The 23,355-nt window shown below is 42.9% G+C and overlaps 2 protein-coding genes across 2 annotated transcripts; one reads left to right on the top strand and one right to left on the bottom strand.

The window, feature by feature from the left end:
* Nucleotides 1-376: 376 nt before the first annotated feature.
* On the bottom strand, nucleotides 377-6,010 carry ndufaf3 (NADH:ubiquinone oxidoreductase complex assembly factor). Its single transcript, XM_072665806.1, has 5 exons — nucleotides 5,375-6,010; nucleotides 4,394-4,589; nucleotides 3,694-3,760; nucleotides 3,294-3,394; nucleotides 377-2,379 (listed from the first exon to the last, which is right to left on the bottom strand). The coding sequence occupies exons 1-5, from the start codon at nucleotides 5,461-5,463 to the stop codon at nucleotides 2,284-2,286; spliced, it is 549 nt and encodes a 182-aa protein (XP_072521907.1). The 5' UTR covers nucleotides 5,464-6,010; the 3' UTR covers nucleotides 377-2,283.
* A 525-nt stretch (nucleotides 6,011-6,535) lies between these two features.
* nckipsd (NCK interacting protein with SH3 domain) lies at nucleotides 6,536-22,489 on the top strand. Its single transcript, XM_072666278.1, has 13 exons — nucleotides 6,536-6,779; nucleotides 10,685-10,797; nucleotides 11,605-11,806; nucleotides 12,622-12,697; nucleotides 13,403-13,983; nucleotides 14,980-15,150; nucleotides 16,110-16,196; nucleotides 16,342-16,480; nucleotides 16,859-16,939; nucleotides 17,173-17,301; nucleotides 18,197-18,289; nucleotides 18,603-18,775; nucleotides 18,878-22,489. The coding sequence occupies exons 1-13, from the start codon at nucleotides 6,609-6,611 to the stop codon at nucleotides 19,094-19,096; spliced, it is 2,235 nt and encodes a 744-aa protein (XP_072522379.1). The 5' UTR covers nucleotides 6,536-6,608; the 3' UTR covers nucleotides 19,097-22,489.
* Nucleotides 22,490-23,355: the final 866 nt, after the last annotated feature.

Below are 23,355 nucleotides of genomic sequence, written 5' to 3'. Positions count from 1 at the left end.
TTTATCAGACATACAGGCCAGATTATTATTATTATGTTTGGTGAGATTATGTTTGGTGAGATTATTATGTTCCTTTGCTCGCTTAGCTACATCATTAGCTGTAGCTCAAGTACACAGACACCAAACATGGCTGATGGACTAACCTTTTGACCTTTTGACTAACACTCTTTGCTTTTCACAGACTATGACTTATTTTTAATATTGTATGAACCAAAAGTGAAACAGCTGGAATAAAGTATGAATTCTGAATTCAGAAGTGGAATTCAAATGTGGTTTTGAGGGCACTATAATCTCCCACAATGCACTTGTAATTGACAGTAAACGTCATAGCCCACTACCTCAGCTGAATGTGGACCAAAATGCATTGTGAAGATCGTTCGCAGTGGAACGAACTGAAGCTGATGATGTAAATAAGAGCCATTTCGGTCACAGCCATAGTGACGAGCCACTGCGCGGCCTGAATTTCAGATATGTTCTTGAGTAATTTGTTAATGGGAGGCTTATGTTTCTCATGTTTGTCTATTTTATCAGTTCTAATGTAGAAACTGAATATGAATTAGCTAGTGGATTGTGGAGTCCCACAGGGTTCTATTTTAGGACCTATGAAACTGATGTTAATTATGAGAGTACTGCAGTGATGAGGGTGAATAACTGAGGTGTGGGTATAACAGGGCTCAGACACTCACGTATTTGTTTGTATGTGACGGGGGAAGACGCATGTTGAAGATGAATAAGTGTGTCTCCCTCTATGGCGTAATACTAATTACAGCCATTACGAATAAAATGGAATACACGTATGTAATCATAATATGGCACCAATGTATTATTTATGTTTGTAGGAACCTAAATGTAATAATACTATTTAATAATACTGTACATTATAATTTAACCTCATATGTATCATACAGTGCCAATAGAAAAGCTTCATACACCTTATCTTGTCTTGCGGCATAAAACAAACAAACAAAAATAAAAACCCAAAGTGATCACCCCTGATTTAGCACTGTGTAGAGCCACCTTTCGTTTTAATTACAGTACAGTCGGTTTTGATACGCCTACATATGCACACCTTGACTGGGGAACATTGGCCCATTCTTTCTTGCAAATTGCTTGAGTTCAGTCAGATTTTGTGGTGACCAGCAATGCACTGCTCTCGTCTTTCTGTCGAATTTAGGTCAGAACTCTGACTTGGCCACTGAAGGACATTCCTATCCTTCACCTGTTTTTTTTTCTTTTTTTATGCCAGTGTGTTTAGTGTCATTGTTGCACTTTGTTGCATTGTTAAACCTCCTGCCGATCTTCAGCTGTCTAGCAGAGGACGCCATGTTTGCCTTAAGAATTTGGATGTCCTTGGTAGTATCCATTTTTCCTTTAATCCTGACCAACTGCCAAGTTTCTGCTGAAGAGAGACACTCCATAATGTAACACTGCTAATACTGTGCTTTTGCTATTTTTGATGGGTTTCTTTATTTGGTTTTCCCCCAAAACCTACAGCTTGGAGTTCAGTCTAAAAAGTTCAATCCTGGTCTCATCTCACCATAAAACCTTCTGCCACATGGTATTAGAATCGTCCAAGTGTTTTGGCAAAGCACAAACGAGCCGCAGTGAGACGCTTTTCCAGGCCAGCTTTGTGTGAGGTTTGTCAGGTTGTTGTCACTGGCCTCTTGGTAGCTTCCGCGATCAATATCCTCTTGGCTCGGTCATGCAGTTTGGAAGGACGGACGGAACTTGGCAAGGTGTTGGTGGTGCCATACACTTTTAATAATGCACTGAACGCTGCTCACAGGGTTAAAGCCACTGTTATCTTCTTGTATCCTTCCCCTAACCTGTGCCTTTCCATACCGTTATTACAGAGCCCTGCATACTGCCTTAGTCTCCTTTCACCCGGTTCGATAAAATGGTCAGGACGCCACAGGGCCACCACAGAGCAGGTAGTATTTGGGTGGTGTGTCATTCTCAGCACTGCAATAACAATATTTACTCCAACAGTGAACGAAAGACAGTGTTCAAAAATTACATGTTTATATTCTGACATTATATAACAGCCGCAGCACTAACCAACACACACAGACGTCCACAGAAAGCTGTTGCCATTGTCCACTATGTACAGTAGGAGCTGGACAGTCACTCATTTTTTCAAAGTGGTGAATCTGGAAATTCAGGTGTGAAGATCCACAGAGTGAATTAGACAGTCTCTGAGTAAGAAGCATGCGCACACACACACACACACAAACACACACACACATACAGTCTCTATAGGCCGGTTGCTGTGCAAACTGGAAATCACTCTATGAGCACTGAAGGTGGAGGTGGGATTAAAGCAGCTGCTGTGATTCGTCCCTCGCTGGACAGGAAGTTGAACGTGGCGCATGCATTTGCCTGCAGAGGGTAAAAAAGAAAGAAAAAAAGACATTTCAAAAACCTTCTAAAACCAAGAGTGTGACTGACTTACCCCAGTGTAGTGTTCAGTGTCTGAATTTTTACATCTTTAGTTTAACACCGGAGCTCCGGGGCTAATGTAGCTAACAACAGAAGCGTAAACACCCTCAATTAGCATGGTGCTAACTGCATGTCTAAATGATCACACACTCTCCTCAAAGTGTGTGGAGGTGTTCAGTAATCTCTAATAGATTTGATTGTGTGGTTCCTGATACTGTATGGTTCACTGTTCTCTATAAACATGGAGTACTGAAGGACATTAGCATAGCTAAAAACTTTAGCAGCCAATCAGAAGTCAGAACTTTGTCAATACCTCAGCCAATGTAATCAAGTCTATTAGAGATCACTTAAAGTCAGTGGTGGGTTAATGGTGGGAAATTGTACCTCGTCCTCTTTCTGTACTGCAAGTGTGCATCAGGGATGGTCTCTGAGCTAGCTTTAATATTATTTGGCCCCACCCACTGGTGCAAAGTGCTTAAGGTCAATACCCAACCCACTTAGTTAGTACTCTTCCCCCCCCATCACATGTGCAACCAGCCACCGCCTCTTATCGAACTGCTGCCAATGCAACGTCACCGGTCAACCAACGTGCTCGGAGGAAAGCGCTGGGTACCATAGGTACTCTGATACGTCAACTAGCAGACGCCTGTGCACATCACGCCGAAGTGATGTGGGGAGAGATCAGCATCTACCCACCCACAGACAGCAAGGCCAATTGTGCTCATTCGGGCTCCGGCTGCTGATGGCAGGCAGCGTGACCTGGGGCAACCAGCAAGCCTTGGGTCATAGTGGCGGCTTCTTAATCTGCTGGACCCCCGATTTCACAAGTCCAGTGTACAGAGCAGAGTACACACCGTGTCCTGAATCTCCACAGCGACGCCTTTCTTCCGGAGAAAGGAGAGAACATTGGGGTCCAGACGCTCTGTATGGGCTCCTGTGCCCAAAACCAGGATCTCTGCGCACACACACACACACACACACACACACACACACACACAGTATACGATCATGCTTCCTGACAGTGAAATAGCTTTTAACCTATAGTTCACACAGTTCAGGTGTTTCCCTCACCAGGCCTGTGCACACACTTTGTGAGGAAGGGACTCCAGTACAGCCCACATGTGTGATATGTGCACATTTTAACAAGACAGTTACTCCAACAAAAGCAAGATAAGCTCTTTTTATATCCTTAATTTCGGTAGTAACAATGAATGAGCAGGTGTCCCAATACTTTTGTCAATATAGTGCATTTACCTATCTGAGGCTCCAGCAGGTAAAACAGAGCCAAACTATCCAATGTGATGTCTTTAAAGCTGCCCACCTGTAAGAACACATCAATTACATCACATTAGCAGGACAAACATGACAAGTGTAAAACAGCTATTTACTGAAGAAAGGTTTAAAGCGACAGTTTAGCAACTTTAACGATTCTTACACCAAACGTCATCATAATTAATCACATTCTGATGACAAGTCTGCGTATCTTCATTATTTATTTATTTTTTGTCTAATTCTTTCCTGTTTCTCGCAGTTTGGTGCTGTCAATTCACCCGTTCGTAACTCCCCTAGCACTAGCAATGCTCCTAACACTTCCCATACATGCAAAGCCAGCTATTACCTCTTTTTGGAGGACAGCACCAGCTAAAAGACCATCTTCAAAAAAACATCACTTTAAAAGTAATTATGGGACAGAACACCAACTGTGCTCTCTCGGACTCTGGCTGCTGATGGCAAAGTGGTGTGTCTCAAGATCTAAATTTGTGGCCCCTGAGCCCCTTGTCTCTTAATTTCATTTTTTTTTTTTGTTTGTTTGTTTGTTTTTTAAAGCACCAGTCATTATTTACATCGTATCAGAATTTTATGAGGACTGAACCCATAGGAATGACCCAAAGGCTTTCCTCTGACTATGCATAATATAATAGCGTCCATCACAAATAAGCAAGTCTGTCCTTACATTCCACTGCAGGATAGCTGGCGGGATCACCGCGCAGGGCCCAATCACTTTGTTCCCGTTGATGTTGAACCCTCTTGAGCTGTAGCTGAGGATGAGGAACCCACTATCTGGCTCTTTCTGCATCACTGTCACCGACGTCTTCTGATAGATCTCATCATCTGCAGGTCCCAGTCTGTGGCCGCGGGATAAGAAGGGGCTGGAGGGGCCAAAATCAAAGAACCACAGGAGAAAATCAGAACTGTGTGCTACAAGTAGTGAACAAACAAAAAACAACAGGGGGGGCGCAGCCCATCAGAAGGTGGGGCTTATGTTAAGGACACACCCACTTCTCAGATGATGGGTCTGTCTGTGAACCCCAGAAGAGTGAACTGCACTAAGTATTTGCATTTTACTGAATGGGACCTCTGCTGTTAGATTTTTCTGTAATGATGGTTAGATATCACCACAAATATGCATAACGACAACATTTGTCCCAGTTTTCATATTAGTGCATCCGTATTTATTCTGTATTGATTTTCTTTTTTTTTTTTTTTTTTTTTACCATTTTAGGAAAGTCATTTATCTGAGCTTTTCCCTCCGAAAACCAAAGCTGGAGAGTTATTTGACTTACAAACTGAAGACATGGTTATATCAACTGTATGTTTACGTTTCAAATTGTTGACTAGTTTTATTAGCTGAGGTTTCATCATTAAACCCCCTTTTTTGCAGTGCAATGATGGATTAAAATATCCATACTAAAGATCTTAAGTGAGCAGATCCAAACAAAAAAAATAAATAAATAAAAAAAATAAGGGGGGGGGGGGGTCGGACAGCTAATTTTCTTAGTCTGATGGCCTCCCCCTGTATCCCACTCAAATCGAGTCAACCTCTTTAGGTAAGCAGGCATCAACCTCCCCTCGTGAACAGAGGTCATCCTGTAGAGGCAGCTCTGCTTACACACAACAGTTCCACACACCGCGCTATAATTCACTATCACACTACCTGGCGAGGGCTGGGAGTCTTCTTGATCCAAACCGAAGTCCGTAAAGACTTCCCCGAAGGAGCAATCTATTACACGCCGCTGCTGCCATTTCAGACACCCCACGTTAAGCCGCCCGGACACAAGCCACATTTGCTGGCGCGGAGGGACGGACACTATACGCGTTGCACATGCTTCCCATGTAAACATCCGGTCGCGGCCTGGATCGGCGCGTTTTCCTTAAATACTTAAAAACGAGATTGATGTTTAAATGTAAAATGCGAGACAAAGCACACCTCAGCTCGTCTTATTTACCACCCGAATGCGCAGCAGAAATTAGTTTAGCCCATCTACAGTAATAAAAGCGCAACGCCATTAGCTTAGCTTCTTCAGGCGAACAGACTACCTATAAAATACCAGTGCTCGCAGAAACGCTCGCCAACGCCATTGTTAAGCTGTTGGTTCACTTTATTGGCCTTTATTTACACACTGTGTCTAATTCGTGTGTTTTATCTGTGTCGCGCTACGCCATTTACTTTACCCACACGATCGATTATTTTTGCCTGATTACGAAAAGGGGGGCGTGGTCTGTACACGAGTCGTTTGATTCAGTTGAGTGAACTGATTCGATTTGACTGTTTAGTTCAATGAACCGAACATATAATCCATCGACTCAAAGGGGTTTGTTCTCATTTTTATCCGGTGTTTTCGAAGGATGAACAGTCAATTATTCTCATTTTAATGATTTTATCTTCCAAATCTATAACAATTTGATACCAATAACAATCATTAATCTAATAATAATATTTTATACACTACTTTTCAAACGTTTGGAATCAGTATCTTCCACAATAGTCCACACTATAACTACCCTGTTTGCAGACTCATGTTTAAAATGATTCTAATAATTTATCCCAGAATGTGCTGGTGGTTTTAAAACGACTGAGAAAGATTATATAACCTTTACCTTTGCTTCTTGTTCACACAATGTTTAAAGTGTCAAATAAAAAAACACTCTTAGAAAATAATTTATAATTGAAAGGTTGTTATTGTAAACCCTTAAATGACGTTAGTCTGTAACGGGGCGGTAAACACGTTCAATTCATTTGTGAATCAATTTTACTGAACAGAGAACTGGTTCAAAAGAACCGACTCCCGGACTAGAGCCGCGCCGCGCCGCGATGTTCTGGGGGTTTCTGCGGACTCGGAGCGGCGAGGAGGGAATGAGGTAGAGCGGGTCCGGACTGAAGCGGAGTCATGTACCGCTCCCTGTACGCCTTTAAGTCCTCGGAGCCGAACTCCCTGCGCTTCTCCGCCGGGGAGAGCTTCCTGATCCTGGAGCGCAGTAACCAGCACTGGTGGCTCGGGTCCCGCTGCAGCTCCGGGGAGACCGGCTACATCCCCGCGTCTTACATAGAAAAGATCCAGGTACACACACACACACACACACACACACACACACACACACACACACACACACACCCGTTCAGTTCAGTTGAGAGCTTTATTGACATCTGTACCAGCAAAGCCTTTAGTAAAGCCTTTATCTGTCTGCCTGTCTGTCTGCCTGTCTGTCTGCCTGTCTGCCTGTCTGCCTGTCTGTCTGCCTGTCTGTCTGCCTGTCTGTCTGTCTGTCTGTCTGTCTGTCAGTATTTGAGAGTTACAGTAGCTGGGTGTGACTGTAATGAGTGCAACACTGCCAAACAGTAATAACAACAAACATTACAATAAAGTCTGTCAGTGCATCTGTCTATCTGTCTATCTGTCTATCAGTCTGTCTGTCTATCAGTCTGTCTGTACGTCTCTCTATTTATCTATCTATAGTCTGTCTGTCTCTCTCTCTCTCTCTCCTCTCTGTCTCTCTCTCTCCTCTCTTCTCTCTCTCTCTGTCTCTCTCTCTCTGTCTCTCCTCTCTGTCTCTCTCTCTCTCTCTCTCTCTCTCTCTCCTCTCTCCTCTCTCTCTGTCTGTCTGTCTCTCTCTCTCTCTCTCTCTCTCTCTCTCCTCTCTCTCTCTCTGTCTCTCTCTCTCTCTCTCTCTCTGTCTGTCTGTCTCTCTCTCGCTCTGTCTGTCTCTCTCTCTCTCTCTCTCTCTGTCTGTCTGTCTCTCTGTCTCGCTCTGTCTGTCTCTCTCTCTCTCTCTGTCTCTCTCTGTCTCTCTCTCTCTCTGTCTGTCTGTCTGTCTGTCTCTCTCTCTCTCTGTCTGTCTCTCTCTCTCTCTGTCTCTCTCTGTCTGTCTCTCTCTCTCTCTCTGTCTCTCTCTGTCTGTCTGTCTCTCTCTGTCTCTCTCTGTCTGTCTGTCTCTCTCTCTCTCTCTCTGTCTCTGTCTGTCTCTCTCTGTCCCTCTCTCTCTCTGTCTGTCTCTCTCTGTCTCTCTCTCCTCTCTCTGTCTCTCTCTGTCTCTCTCTCCTCTCTCTGTCTCTCTGTCTCTGTCTGTCTCTCTCTGTGTCTCTCTCTCTGTGTCTCTCTCTCTCTGTCTGTCTCTCTCTCTCTCTGTCTGTCTCTCTCTCTCTCTGTCTCTCTCTCTCTCTCTCTCTCTCTCTCTCTCTCTCTGTCTCTCTCTCTCTCTCTCTGTCTCTCTCTCTCCTCTCTCTGTCTCTCTCTCCTCTCTCTGTCTCTGTCTGTCTCTCTCTGTCCCTCTCTCTCTCTCTCTCTCTCTCTCTCTTTCTGTATTGGTGTGTTTTTGCAGTTAAAACACCTCATTAATATTCTTTAGTCAGAGCAAAGTTCTGCTTTAATGCCCCTCAGCTATTAAAGGAATTATTAAAGGAATTATTAAAGGAATAGATTATTAAAGGAATAGATTATTAAAGGGAGAAGTGAAAGCGTTTATGAATTATTGAATTAGATTGGCACGCCAATAGAAGCCATCTGGTCTCCCTGTTTTTTTTTAATGGGGGCTGGTGTGAATTAACCAATCAGAGGGCAGAGTTTTCCTGGCTGGTGAGGGACCTGGAGTTGGTTCAGTGATGCTAAAGTGACTTTGGCTGAGTTTGCTCTTTATTTAATCATTTTCTGCTTTTAAAGCTGCTGATCCTCAGATTTAGCTGCCCATCACTCGGCACCAGCACTGGACACAAAACTACCTCCACATTTACACTGTCCATCCTCCCCACATAAGACTGAGAGTCTAGACCAGGGGCTTGGGTTTTGTTTAATAGACTTTCTATCAGGCTAATGTAGACTCTGATGACCTCCTCCCAGATAGCAGTTTGTGAAGGGCTACAGGACATTTTTTGGGGTTTTGGAAACAAGTGATGAATTCAGAATTGAACACAATCAGCAAAAAGGTTTGGAGGGAAAAAAAAGAACTGCATTTCTTGAAAAGAACATCTTAGAAACTGTGAAGCATGGTGACGGATGCATCGTGCTTTGGGGTTGTGTTGCAGTATTGCACGAGTGAAGGTTTTATCTACAGAAAATGTTTACAAGCTGTGATCTATGTGATAACTGTGCATTAGGATTTACTGTAAATATTGTGTTTGAAGTCTGAGTCTGCTATTCACAGAATATGTACACTCCGGACAAAAGTATTGGGACACCCGTTTGTTGCTTCTCCTGAAATATATATATATATATATATATATTATATAAGTTGATTCTGCTTTTGTTGGAGTAACTGTTTCTACTAGCTTTTGGAGCATTGCTGTGATCATTTGATTGCATTCAGCATCAAGAGCATCAGTGATGTCAGGATGCTCAATGTTGTGGAGCCGACCCCACGCCTGGCATTGGGGATAGTGCCAATAGACTAGAGATGGGTGATATGGAAAAATAATATATCCCAAAATTTAAAGACATTTTTTACGATATACAATATTTATCACAATATTTTGTTATGTAGACAAAATGCACCAACAGCGTAAAATAAGAAAAACTGCTATCCAAAAACTCCATACTAAGTAAAATATGCTTCACTCTATTGAATTAAATAAGACTGATTACACTCTTTGTAATGGAACGTGCAGATAATCGGTGTTTTTTAAGCACTGACGATATTCAGGATACACTCATAAAAGCATATTGTGTACCACAATAAAAAATGTATCACGATATGATAAAATATCATGTCATATTGCCCAGCTCTACAACAGGCTCATGTTTATCTGCTCCTATTCTATTGGCAGTACTTTTATACTTTCATTAGAAGTATTTTTGTGTGTATGTGTGTGTGTGTGTGTGTGTGTGTTAGCTGATGACAGACTGTGCTTGTTGGGTAACTGCCCCAGTTCTTTACGCCTGAGGAAGCGTTCACCCTCAAACCAACAGTAGTCTGGCACAATTTTGCTTTTGGAATTGTTAATGTAAATTAGATAAGCAAGGTATGTTGAGTAAAAAAAAGATCACGCCATCACCCGCTCACCAGATTTCACATCATTAAGCACTGCTTTACCAAACCAGAGCTGTGTCTAAAACTGTGCCCCATCCACTGTCCTCTACATGTGAACTCGCTATATAGAGCACTATTGTAGGGAACAGAATTCAACAAGGTAGGGAAAGATCTCGGACCTCTATCTAAACTTTCTCTGAGAAGCTGTGCAAATCTTCACACCAAACATTGCAATGGATTATGGGTATTCCATGTCTGCTTCCATTCTGCACTTTCAGACAGCACTGCAAAATGACAGAACCCCAAAGTAGTGCACTACATAGTGAATAGGGCACAGTTTTGGATAGAGCACAGGTGCTGGATAAGCACTATAACTAATTATCAGACTCCCATGAGGAGAGCTTTGGAGGTGTCTTAATGAACACAGTGATGCCAAACCACTGAATGACCCTCAAATTAGTTCTGCACGTTAACCCACCTTTTGTAGCTTCTCCTAGCACTAGCAATTCTCCTTACACTAGGAGGGTAAAGACTCAACACTTGTCCCCTCCGATTAACAGACACCCGCCAACGCCTCTTTTTTCAAACTGCTGCCAATGTAGCATCGCCAAGCCGGCGACAGACTCGGAGGGCGCCAGGTCCCCAGCTTTACCACACCAGCTAACAGACGCCTGTGCCGGCCAACATCGCTTGATAGTGATGAGGGGAGAAAGCGCCATCTACCTATTTGGAGAAAGCACAGCAAAGACATAAGCTCTCTCAGACTCAGGCTGCTGATGGCAAAGCAGCATGGCTCAGGATTCGAACTCACAATGCGTGGGCCATAATGGTATACTGCTGAGCCTCTCAGAACCCCGGGACTAAAGCCTTTGCACAGCACAGTGTGTATATACTCTCATGTCTTTTTACTGTGGGTCATTAAAGGAGTATGTGAGTGTTTTTTAAATAGATGGTAAATGGATTCATTCAGAAGTCTCTGTCCCCCTCTCTCTCTCACACACTATAGGCTCCAGAGCAGGATGAGGTTCTGCAGTCTATTGATAGAGCTATTGAGGGGATCCATAACATGGCAATGAAGAACGGAGGGAAATACAACCTGGAGCAGAGAGAAGTGCTGCAGTGAGTCTCAAAACACCACACACACACACACACACATCGGCTAAAGTTACCTTCAGCAAAACAGTGAAATCCTCAAGGACGGTTTTCCCTCTCTCCCTCTCTCTCTTTCTCTCTCTCTCTCTCTCTCAAGCATTGCATTGCATTCAAGCATGAGCTGCACATTTTAGGTTCTGCAACAGCATCTCAGTAGGGTATAGGTCAGGACTTTGACAAGGCTGTTCCACAGTGAGGTAGACTTGCTAGTGGGCTTTGGATCATTGTCTTGCTGCACAACCCAACTGTACTTCAGCTTCAGCTCACAGACTGATGGCCTTTAGAGATTAGTAGAGTAATTCTCTGATTCAGAGCAGAACTGATGGTTCTCTCAGCTGTAAGCAAGATGGTGTCTGGGTCCTGACGCAGCAGAGCAACCCCAAAGCATCACACCAACACCACCTTGCCTCACAGTTGGTATCAGGTTCTAGTTTGTTTTTCACCAGGCATTTTGGGGCCCACACTGGATTCACCTGTACACAACTCACTGTTCCAGATCTCAGGAGGATCATCCAGGGTTTTTTAGCAAACTTAAGACCCAGTTGCCCAGTGTTCTTTTGATGGTTGAGTCCTGAACACTGACCTCAGTTGAGGGAAGAGAGGCCAGTGTTTTTTTAGACAATATTCTTGGGTTCTTTGTCAGATACCAGATGATTTGAATCTTGCTGCATTGAATCAATTTTGGGAGGCTTCTCTGAGGTTCACTCCGATCTGAAAGGTCCAGAGAGTGTAAAATTGTCTTACTACACTTGCTCTGATTTCCTATCTCCACAGGAAGTTGATTCACCACAGGAAGGAAACACTTTCCCGTCGGAGTCCCACTCCGTCCAATCACAAGCAGGGAATCCCCACCTCCAGCAGTGAGCTGTCATTAAGCAACACCCCCCAGCCCCCCAATGGCCTCAGCCGGGCCTTCAGCTGCCAGGGCAGCGAGCCGATCGTAGATAGCACGGAGAACGTGCCAGGACTTTATCAGGTACAACAGGGGGCGTAGCTAAAACCATTCATGTTTAGCTAAATACAAGTTAGTAAGGCTGTCTTTACACATTTGCAGCGCCGGTCTTTAACCCGTGGCTGCCATGGTTACAGCATTAATACTTTAGCATAGCCGTGTAACGATACATATATTTTTAGGTCTGATTCCTGAAAATATACCCAGATTTTGAATTCTGGAATTGATTTGTAATATTTTACATGCTAGAGTTTTTCAGAGCTGTTTCATATTGGTAATGCTCAGATGAAGAGAAGTTCTCTTGTAGAACGTTTTCAGCTCCTGCTTTGCCACCCTCTAACAAAATAAATCCCAAACATCACATTTTTTCAGAAAAGAAAAAGCTCAGACATTTGAGTGTGGGTGTATCCATAGCATAAGCCACACCCTTCCCCACCAATCCTAGTAATGATGACTGACTGTTTGAGTGAAAGGCAGTAAAGGAGTGACACTCGGTAAAGGGGTGAGGTGTGCATTAGCTGCGTCTTAGCTTAGCAGTGTTTACTTTCACACACTGTCCTAAATCTACTAATAAAAGCAGAACTTGTGCTGGGGGTGTTACTGCTGCCTCGGGTGGTAGATTTGGAGGGGGTGTGCACATTTTTCAGGTTTCCCCCCCTGTTAAACATGTGAGTGAACTCTAACACTAATGAGGGATTAGATCTGATTAGCTGATTAGATCTGATTAGAGAGAAGTTATGCAGGGTAGAGAGGAAACTTATAAAGCTTTGCTCTGTACACTCTTTGTCCTCTGATGTTACAGTGTGTAATGCATCATGCTAACGTTCTCTCCTCTGCAGATTCCTCCTCAGCCCCGCAGAGCCGCTCCTATAACACCCCCTCCTCCAGAGAAACGGAGGGAGACCCGACGCCCGGGTACATACACATCCTAATGCTCTATAACGTTCATTTATTCCACACAGTCATTCTGACAGACTGTAATACACTACAGGAAGCATAGGGGGCGCTTTACAATGCTCAGTAATGGTTATATGATCCACACACTCATTCTGACAGACTGTAATACACTACAGGAAGCATAGGGGGCGCTTGCTCAGGGTGAACAATGCTCAGTGATGTTTATATGATCCACTTGCTCATTCGGAAAGACTGTAATACACCACAGGAAGCTTAGGGGGGACTCTGTAACCACAAACTGGACAGTGCAGGTTTATTGAGGATGAAATTATGTGTCATTTCTCTAAATACACACTGGCATCAGCTCAGACTTTAATCTTTTCACTCACATTTTAATCAGGCTGATGAAAATCAGTGGCTGACATGCTGCTCGTCCTCTTAACACTCTTATGATAATCTCTCTCGCTCTCGCCCTCACCTCAGTTTAGACAAGCTATATCTAGTATAACCTATATATAGTGTAACCTAAGCATTGACAATCAGTCAGTACACACACACACACACACACACAAACGTAGTCAGATTAGTATAAACAGTATTATTTGGAGTATTTGTTTAAGTTAGTATGTGTATTATTGTATAGGTGACCACTATCATTGTGTATTTAATTAGGTTTCCCAGACAGGGCTTAAGCCTTACTGTATATGTATGAACTCTCTGCAGATCCTGATGTGCCAGTCAGAGTGACCCACTCTGGCCCCGCCCACAGCCCTGATCAGCCAGCTGCTGTTGCACCGTCGCCCTCCCCAAGCACCACCTCCTCACTGTCTGGCTCCACCCACTCCGTTACTTCCTCCGATGTCAGTCTTCCCAGTGCTGGCAGCACTCCACCTCCTGTGCCAAGCCGAGCAAAAGCTCCACCCCCTCCTCCCCCTGAACCCTCGCCATTCCTCAATGCACAACCAGCTCCCCCTAAAAAGGGCCCTGCCCCTCAACCCCAGCCCCAGCCTGTCACGCAACAGCCTGTCACGCCACAACCTGCCCCCGAAGACCAGTCAGAAGCAGAGTGGCCCTCGGCCCCACCCCCTGTTTCCCTCAGCCCCACCGATAGCCCGACGCACAGTTCAGCGTCCGTTCCCATGACAACGGGGGCAGAGTTAATCGAGCTGGTGAGAAAGAACACGGGCCTTAGTTACGAGATGTCGCGCGTTGCTGTGGGGGTTGTCGTCGGACATCTACAGACCTCCATCCCAAGTGCGTCAGCTGACCTGGAACAAGTCCTGCTGTCATTGGTGGAGAGCAAGGTTAGCATACAGCGGCTAAATAAGGAAGCAATAAAAAAAAAACATAAAGATAAGAGATAAAATATATATGTGAATAAAAATAGAGAATATAGAATTAGAAATATACCGCATACAGTTGGATAAGGGATTTTGGAGCATTGCTGTGAAATTTGATTGCATTCATTAAGCTTTAGTGAACAAATATTAGTATATATAGTAGAGCACCATACAGGAGTTCTATAATTACAGACTCTAGTCCATCTGTTTCTCTGCATACTTTGGAGTATTTGGAGTGTTTAAACACTGTGTCCACTCACTGTCTCTGCTATTAGACACTCCTACCTAGTTGGTCCACCTTGTAGATGTAGTCAGAGACAGAAGCTCTGTATTTGTTGCTGCTCAGTTTGTGTTGGTCATCCTCTAGTCTTTCATCAGTGGTCACAGGACACTGCCCACAGGACGCTGCTGGCTGGATATTTGTGGTTGGTGGACTGTTCTCAGTCCAGCAGTGACACGGAGGTGTTTAAAAACTCCAGCAGCACTGCTGTGTCTGATCCACTCATACCAGCAAAACACACTACTAACACACTCACCACCATTTCAGTGTCACTGCAGGGCTGAGAATGACGCACCACCCAAATAATAGTTGCTCTGTGGTGGTCCTGACCGTTGAAAAACAAGGAGAAAGGAGGCTAACAAAGTTTGCAGAGAAACAGATGGACTAGAGTCTGTAGTTGTAGAACTGCACAGTGCTCCTTTATGGTAAGAGGATTATATGAAGCACAGGTTCAAATCTGATGTCAACAAGCTTAGGATCTGCTAGTTTCCTCACAGTTCCCCAGTTGTTCTAATAAGACCAGAAGTCAGAAATGTTTACATTGCATTCCAGTGGCATCAAGCAGCCACGTAATCATCATGGTCATAGTGTTTCTGTACTAGAAGTGGCTTTCCTGTGTGGGGTCATGATGTTCGCCTCGATATTATCCTCAAAAGTGTTTTGTCCTTGACTTCCTGCAGGAGCTGGGTGCAGCGTTGCCACGAGGACAGGTGTGTCACGATGAGCAGCGGCTGGAGGTGATATTTGGCGATTTGGCTCGTCACCGTGACGACGCTCAGCAGCGCAGCTGGGCTCTGTACGAGGATCATGAGCTCATAGCCTGCTACCTGGAGGAACTGCTGCAGATACTGGTGAGACACATTTACTGCACTACACATTATACATTACACAGACACACACACACTGTATTTTTTACACACAAATATCATGTCAGTGTGGCACTGTACTTCTGCTTTTCGTTAGGAGCACGTTTCAAGTGAAATCAATGTAAATGAGCTGAGACTAGGGCTGAGGTATATGAAAATGAATATGAAAATTACGATGTGTGTGATGTCAAAAGGGAGAGCAAGCAAACCTGGATAACACAGTCTACTAAATGTGCTTGCAAAGAGTCGAAAACACTCTAAGGTTATTCACTCGACTCTGTGCTCTCAGATATGAGGCTTTATCCTCCAAATGTATTCAGAAGATTTGAGCTTCAGTCAGCTGGAACACGGTCCATACTGAGGTGTTTAGCCTGCTAGCTAGATTACCTATGCCTAGGGAGCCGGCCACGAGGCTTTTTGTTCTGCAGTGAACAGCTTGCTTATGCTAACCAGCTTCTCTCGTTCCTGACTCACAGCAGTTTAACATTTGTTATTGTCCCTGAGAACACATTTAACTTTGTATTTGATCGTTTTTTTTTTTGTTTTTTTTTAATTAACACAGGATGAGATTATACGGAAGCCACGAGCTGAGACACATTCATGCATAAACAAAAGTCCTTTTTTAAGCCCAAATGCCTCTGATCTATAATAAACCAGTTTCAGTACTGCGTAGCTGAGTTTCAGATCCTCAGGGTGGGTGACAGTGTGTCTGTTTGTGTATTTTTAGTAAAACAGCAAAAAAAGGGCTACTTCTTAATTTTAAATATATATAAATGCCAATATGTTATTATATGTGTGTATAGAGTATTTGTAATATATATCTTTAATATATATTTGTGTGACAGTGATATCTATTGAGTATACATTCTACATCCATAAAATAAGTCAAGATAATGCAGTCCATATGAATCACATTCTGTTTTTGTGTGTGTGTGTGTGTTCAGACTGATGCAGATCCAGAAGTATGTAAGAGAATGTGCAGAGCCAATCACTCAGAGCCAGTTCTGTCCCTCGTCTCCTACTACCAAATGGTGAGCAAACTACAGTGAACCCACTCTCACTCACACACTCAGTGGTACACTGACACACACACATTTAACCCAAATCAATATAACATGCTTTGTTACTATTGATGACTATGAGTACTAACTGCTGGATAACTGTCTAACTGTGCAGGAGCACAGGGTGTCTCTGCGTCTCCTGCTGCTAAAGGTGTTTGGAGCAATGTGCGGTCTGGACGCCTCCCTTATTTCCACGCTGCTCAACTCTATCCTTCCCATGGAACTGGCCAGAGATCTGCAGACCAACACACAGGGTCAGAAAATACAAATACACAGATTTTGTTTTATTTCCTTGTGAACAGGAATTTCCAGTCCCCCTCTCCAGCTGCAAGCCGGTGTGTACGGCCTATAGGAAAGATCATTAATAATCTGTGTGTTGATTTTACAGAGCTGCAATTATGTATTATGTCTGTTAGTGTGGATCAGATCAACCAGATCAGAAGCAGAGAGTTAGTTCGATTACTGAGAGGGGGGGTGGGAGTGAGGGGCTAATCACTTGTACTGTTTTCCATTAATATACACTGTAATGTACACTGTGATGTATTTTTATTGAACATTTTATGTTTAGCAGTGCTTTCTCGGAACGGTTCCTCTCTCGCTAAGCTGACAGCTTGTGTTTGTTTACTCTGCAGAGCATCAGAAGATGTGTTACACCGTTCTGGTTCTGGCAATGATCTTCTCCATGGGGGAGCAGGTGCCCTACCGCCATTATGGTAATGACCACACACTGCCCAATACTACACATATACTTACGCTAACACTGCTATTAATAATATTAATATATATCATATATCAGTACTGGTACATGTACATAGAGTTATATTACACCTATATTAATATGTCATATACTAACCAGCCCTCAGCAACTGGGCTTAATGAATCTACACCTGCTCCAGTTCACCAGCCTAACTCTCTAACTAACTCTCTTACGCTCTTTTACTGTTAGACCACTTGAACTCCAGTTTTATTCAGTTCCTCCTGGACGTGATTGAGGATGGTCTTCCCTCTGACCCAACTGAACAGCTGCCTGACCTCTTCATCAACATGCTACTGGCCTTCAACCTGCACCTCACAGGTACAGAGAACGATAGGTTGAGAGAACGATAGGTAGAGAGATTGATAGGTGGTTGGATAGAAAGACAGACAGGTGGATGGATGAATGGAGTGACCCGTGGATGGATAGAATAGTAGGTGTATGGATGGATGAATAGATGGATGAACAGGTGGGTGGAAAGACAGACCGGTGGATGGATGGATACATGCATTGATAAAAGGGGGAGCAGTTGATGGATAGAATGTTAGGCATATGGAGAGATAGAATGGTAGATGTATGGATGGATGAGTAGATAGTTGGACAGATGCGTGGAAAGCTGGATGGATGGATGGACGGATGAATGAATGAATGAATGAATGAATTTATGAATGGAGAGACCGGTTGATGGATAGAATAATAGGCATATGCATAGATGGCATGAAAGGCGTATGGATGGATGAGTAGATGGATGGATGAATTGATTGATTGATGCACAGGCAGGTGGAAGGATGGCTGGTTGGATAGATAAATGAATGACATGTAGACGAACGTATAGAATGGTATGCGTTTGATTGGATGAATAGATGGATGGAGAGGTGGGTGGAAAGATGGATGGATAGAGTGACAGGTGGATGGATGAAGAGACAGATGAATGGATAGATAGGTTGGAGAAAGCATGGATAAAAAGATGGATGCACAGATGTGTAGATGAATGGATGAAAAATGAACAGAGAGACATGATCGATGAATGGATAGATGGATTGACACATGAATGGATAGTTAATTAGCCATATAGATGGATAAATAGATGGATTGACAGGTGAATGGATGAGGGATAAACAGGAGGGTATATGGATGGACAGATGATACATATATATGTGATACATAATTGCAAGATTATTATTTTGTGTGTGTCTGTGTGTGTGTTGTTTCTCAGTGCCGGACAGTAACATGGTGATGCAGACGCTGATAAAGAGACACAATGTGAAGACTTTGTCCGAGAAGATTCTGCTGCTGCTCAACAGAGGAGGTCCCTCACTCACACTCTCTCATGCCCAAACACCCACAAACAGACAAACAGATCACTGATAAGTACAGAGATCTTCATCTCAACACCTTGAATCCAGGCTCTGGTCCTGAGTTGTGTAATCACTTGAAGGTGTGACACTAGGTGTCCAATCAGTTACACCAGTAGTTCAGTAAACCACCAGTGGACCCCCCCCTGTTTCTTAATTCATAAAAATCAATAACTGATTTTAAAAAACAAATAAATTGTGAATTGACAAGATTCACGTCACTACCACTGTTCTATTTTTAACCCCCCCGTTTCCTGTCTCCTGTAGAGGACCCTGTGTGTGTCTTTAAACACGCCCCTCCTGCTCCACACTCCGTTCTGAAGTTCCTGCAGGACGTCTTTGCCAGCCGTGACTCAGCAGACATTTTCTATCACACTGATATGATGGTGATGATTGATATCGCTGTACGGCAGATATCAGATCTGTCTCCAGGAGATAAGGTACAGACAACACCATATTTTACAAATAAACTTGCGCTGAGATGTAGGGCGTCCAATATAGATGTTATATTGCTCTCTCTTTCTCTCTCTCTTTCTCTCTAGCTGAGGATGGAGTATCTCTCTCTGATGCACGCCATTATGCGCTCCACCGACTATATGCAGCACCAGCACCGTCTGCCTGACCTGCAGGCCACGCTGCAGAGAATTCAGGGAGAGGAAGACGACCCTGGAGAAGACGAAGGCTTGGCCACGGCCCGGCAGATGGACAAACTCATAGTTCAGCAGATTTATAAAGAGTTCCCTCAGATCAGCAAGAACTGAGGGCTTGGTCCCTAACGGCTGATGGAGCATGCTCCAGAGAGTGCCCTTAGAAAGAGCACGCTGCAGAAGGCCCTATAGCTAAAATAAAAAAAGCAATATGATCAAGGGCCGGACGTTTCTGTATGAGTTAGTGTTTGGGTTTGGAAATTCTGCATGGTACTCTATGAAACGTTTGTGAAGCTTGAGTGCAAACAGTCTAACAGACTAACTACTTGTACAGTGTCTTCCAATTGTAAACTAAACACTAATTCGGACTGATTTTCAGTAAATAGTAATTGCGATAATATTCAAATGAATTAATTCTAATCGAGATGATGCTATATCATGACACCATGAAGTTAGATTTGTTGCAGGATCAGATCAGATTCTTTTTTGTTTTCGATCCAATATCCCATCCATTTTCTTCTAATACTGACCACCATACATCCATACCAATTCCCATTTGTCCTCATTCATAATTACATGAATACCCATATCTATAACCACCCCCATTTCTATAGTCATCCCCCAGTCCATCACTATTCATATACATCCCTATTCACACTCTCATTCATCCCCACATCTATACATCCCCATTTGTCCTCAACCATAATTACATTTATACCCATACCCATCAATCCCTATATTTATAACCACCCTCATATCTATAATCATCCCTCAATCCATCACCATTTATATTTAGCCCTATCCACACTCCCATCCTTCCCCAATCATATCCATCTACACCCAGTCATACCCAACCATACGCATTAATATGCATCAATGCTGACACCCATTCATACTGATCTGTCATTTCTTATTCTAATTAAATCATGGTCAAATGTGAGATTTCATAATGCACTGAATTATCAAATTGATAATGTAAACTTCTACTATTAGTTCAAAATTATGTGTTTAGTAAACAAGTGGAACACAGCGTTGGCTTTAGCACTCTGACTGTAGCACCCTCCACCAGCCACAGACAAGAATTCTCAATAATCTATTAAATGATCAGTTCTCCCTTGATCTTGGGGGATCAGTGTTCTCCCTTCTGGGGGCCTTTGCGGTAGTAAGCTCCTGCAGATTTGGGACATTGGTCTTTCTTAGGTTTAAGGAGGTACAGCAATGCTAACTCTGTTCTGAATCTCAGCTGTGGGGCTGTCACTGGGTACGTATTAGTCAGTGCCACAAGTGTATAGAGCAATCTCAATTTTACAGAAGAGGCTAAACCATAATGATGGGTGCCATGTGCCCAGCATGCTGATGCTTTAAAAAAAGCCAGGAAAAGATTAGCTATGAGCCTTTTAAAATATCAAAAATAACACACACTCAAACAAACGCATATAAATGTGTGTCTAGCTGGCTCTCAAACATGCTGCATTAGCCTTACTGTCTGAGGATGTGACGTCGTTCTGTACTCCGCTTCATAGCCTAACAATGGACTCCTGGTCTAGGTTGTCCTGTATGTGGAAAAAATATATACTTCTATAACAGTGTTCAGATACATTTTGTCCTGCATATAGCGTCAGTGGATCCTCTAAATCGTCCTGCTATTACTGCTACACACCTGCTAACACTGCTGTGGACTGAACTGACATAAAAAAAACTGGCAACCTCATCAAAATACCCCAGACAAACCAGCAGGCTTTGCTCAGTGTGGCTGTTAAAAGGCTTTGTCAGTGTTGGGTGAATGTTTGTGTAGCTGGTGTTGTTATATAGCTAACTGTGTATAGTTTTAATGTTCGCCTCGTTAGCTCGCTTGCCAGGACTCCTGTGGATGCTGATTGCTGACTAAAACCCGGCCTCAGAGGTCACGTTTTTATTGTGTTGTTTGTTCTTTGTTCTTTCAGTCCAGTAATCGTGACAGCCCTGCTCAGCTGACTTATCTTTGCTGGCATGTTGCTTTTTATGCTACTGCTGCCATTTAACCAAATTGGCTAATGTCCTAAAGCAGCGTCTCAGTAGATTCAGTTCTAGAGTTCCTGCTGGTGCCAAAAGCTGCACTGTAAAGTACTGAGCCTTACTGCGAACCCTGCTCAGCTGCATCTAACTCTGCAATATAAAAGTGTTCTAGTGTCCTGAATGCCAGTGTTTGGGGATTTGATAAAACGAGGGGCATAATTGTTGACTTTGCCATTGCTGTGTTAAAGGGTCCCCTCTGCGTTTTCAGAGTTCTGTGCGTAATCCAGTGTTTGAGATGAACGCGTTCAGCGTGGGATTTGGTGCGAAATTTGGTTGATTGTAGAGAAACGTACAGACTCTAATTTCTTTACAGTGGTGGGGAATGGACCCGGGGTGTCAGTTGCCATGACTACAAATATACTACACAAATACAGCCATTTTATTTACTATCCAAACCCACCAGGGACCCTACATGCGTCTTCTGGGGTTTATATGGAATGTTGATGATGGTAACATTGGGTCTTTTTTGGGGACTATTTTCCCCTCACACAACGCCCTGCATGTCTTCCTCCACCAATTTATTGATCATTGATTTTAAAAAAGTACAATTTAGATTCAAAATCTTCTGGTACAGCAGTGTCTCAGGCATTAGGCTGTGTTCTTAACCATTTGGTGTATACAGAATAACTGTCTGTGAGGGAGGAGACCTGCAGACGTCTGGATCCATTCGCCACCACTGTGACCTGGGTGTGATTCTGACTGGGAAAGCTTCTCTAGAACAGAGCATTTCACACCAAACCCTCTCAGTCAGACTTTGTTTATGACTTATCTTAACTGATTAATTATGAGGATTATGAGGACTATGAGGATTTTTGGTAGATCTGTGGAATTCCTCCTTCCTTTTGTTTTTGTTTTAAGTCTGTTCACCAGATATACAGATCATCTCATGTCTCGCTCTCTACCTCTCTTATACATATCTATCAGACGACATGGCTGTTCTCTCTCTCTCTCTCTCTCTCTCTCTCTCTCTCTCTCTCTATCAGTCATTTAGTCGATTAATTCCATTAATGCAATCTAATCTTCTTGTCCATAAGACGTCTGTGTCTTTCTTCTGTGTTTCTCTCTTATTATCCACTTAATCAACGGTACCTAATGTCATTTCCTAAGTATTATAACTGTGATATTACACACACACACACACACACACACACACACACACACACACACCCTTTCACCCCACATACTCAAACACACACACACTACTCACTATGGTATTACACAGATGCAATTGCATGTGGTGAATGAACGCAGAATGTGTGTGTTTGTTGAGTTTTAAGGTGTTTACCAGAGCGACGGTGTGTGTGTGGGGTGTCCTCTGTGCCACCTTTAAGGAGAATTTGACTGTGCTATATTTTCCCAGCAGAGTGTTCAGAAAAGGAATTGGTAGCAAAATGTATTTTCTTAAACGTTTACAAGACTAATAAAGACGCCAGCCGTCCTGATGAACACAAACTCTCTCTCTGTTTGACTTTTTATTCACTACAGGTGATCAAACGAATAGTAGGCCTTCTGAGAACTCCACTCCCTTTTCTGTGTTGCTGGAAACAGCACATCAGGATTCCTGATTGAGTATCTCAAAACTGTGACTTACAATTGGACAGCTGGTATGCTGTTCGAAATAATGACTTGTTTTCTCACTTTAGCATGAAATAATGACTTATACTGTGATTATTGTTGAGAAGATAAGAATAATTTTAGTAATATTGGAATTGATAGTCATTCTAATCACACTTTCAGAGGTTTAGACGTCTGGATCAATCTGAGAACAGTACATTTCTCTAGAACAGAGCATTTCACACCAAGTCTCTGTGACTTTGTTAATTATCTTAACTGATAAATTATGCAAAGAATTTTGTAAATTGGTGGATTTTTTATTTATTTTAGTCTGTTCACGAGATATACAGATCACCTCATGTCTCGTCCCCTACCTCTCTTATACATATCTATCAGATCACATGTCTGTGGCTGCTCTCTCTCTCTCTCTCTCTCTCTCTCTCTCTCTCTCTCTCTCTCTCTGTGTGTTGTCTTGTTTTCCTCCAAAAATCGACTTACTATGAGAAAAGAATTCTTTTTCTTTTTTCTAAATTTAAATCTCAGAAACAACTCATTTTTATGAAATATTATTATTAATAATATATATTTATAATATATTTTTTTGACACACTAGTCTAAATGTTAGTAATAAATTTCAAAATAAAAAATACTACAAAAATATCACAGAAAATGTCACACGGTCACGTTGTTCACTTTGTTACTTTTAAGTAAATAAACTTTTATATTTAAAAAAAAAATTGATCAAATTAAATTAAATAATAATA

This window comes from Salminus brasiliensis, chromosome 21, assembly GCF_030463535.1.
Source record: "Salminus brasiliensis chromosome 21, fSalBra1.hap2, whole genome shotgun sequence".
NCBI classification, from domain to species: domain Eukaryota; kingdom Metazoa; phylum Chordata; class Actinopteri; order Characiformes; family Bryconidae; genus Salminus; species Salminus brasiliensis.
The sequence above is the reverse complement of the archived record's forward strand: the minus strand, read 5'-3'. Positions and strand labels throughout refer to the sequence as shown.

Bases quoted from the DNA above. Each gene is read 5' to 3' on its own strand.
- nckipsd (XM_072666278.1), top strand. From the start codon at position 6,609: ATGTACCGCTCCCTGTACGCCTTTAAGTCCTCGGAGCCGAACTCCCTG. The intron at 11,807-12,621 runs GTACAACAGGGG...TCTCCTCTGCAG, and splicing joins ACGTGCCAGGACTTTATCAG to ATTCCTCCTCAGCCCCGCAG. The intron at 13,984-14,979 runs GTTAGCATACAG...GACTTCCTGCAG, and splicing joins TGTCATTGGTGGAGAGCAAG to GAGCTGGGTGCAGCGTTGCC.
- ndufaf3 (XM_072665806.1), bottom strand. From the start codon at position 5,463: ATGGCAGCAGCGGCGTGTAATAGATTGCTCCTTCGGGGAAGTCTTTAC. The intron at 4,590-5,374 runs GTAGTGTGATAG...TGGCCCCTCCAG, and splicing joins AGACTCCCAGCCCTCGCCAG to CCCCTTCTTATCCCGCGGCC. The intron at 3,395-3,693 runs GTAAATGCACTA...GTGTGTGCGCAG, and splicing joins CCTGCTGGAGCCTCAGATAG to AGATCCTGGTTTTGGGCACA.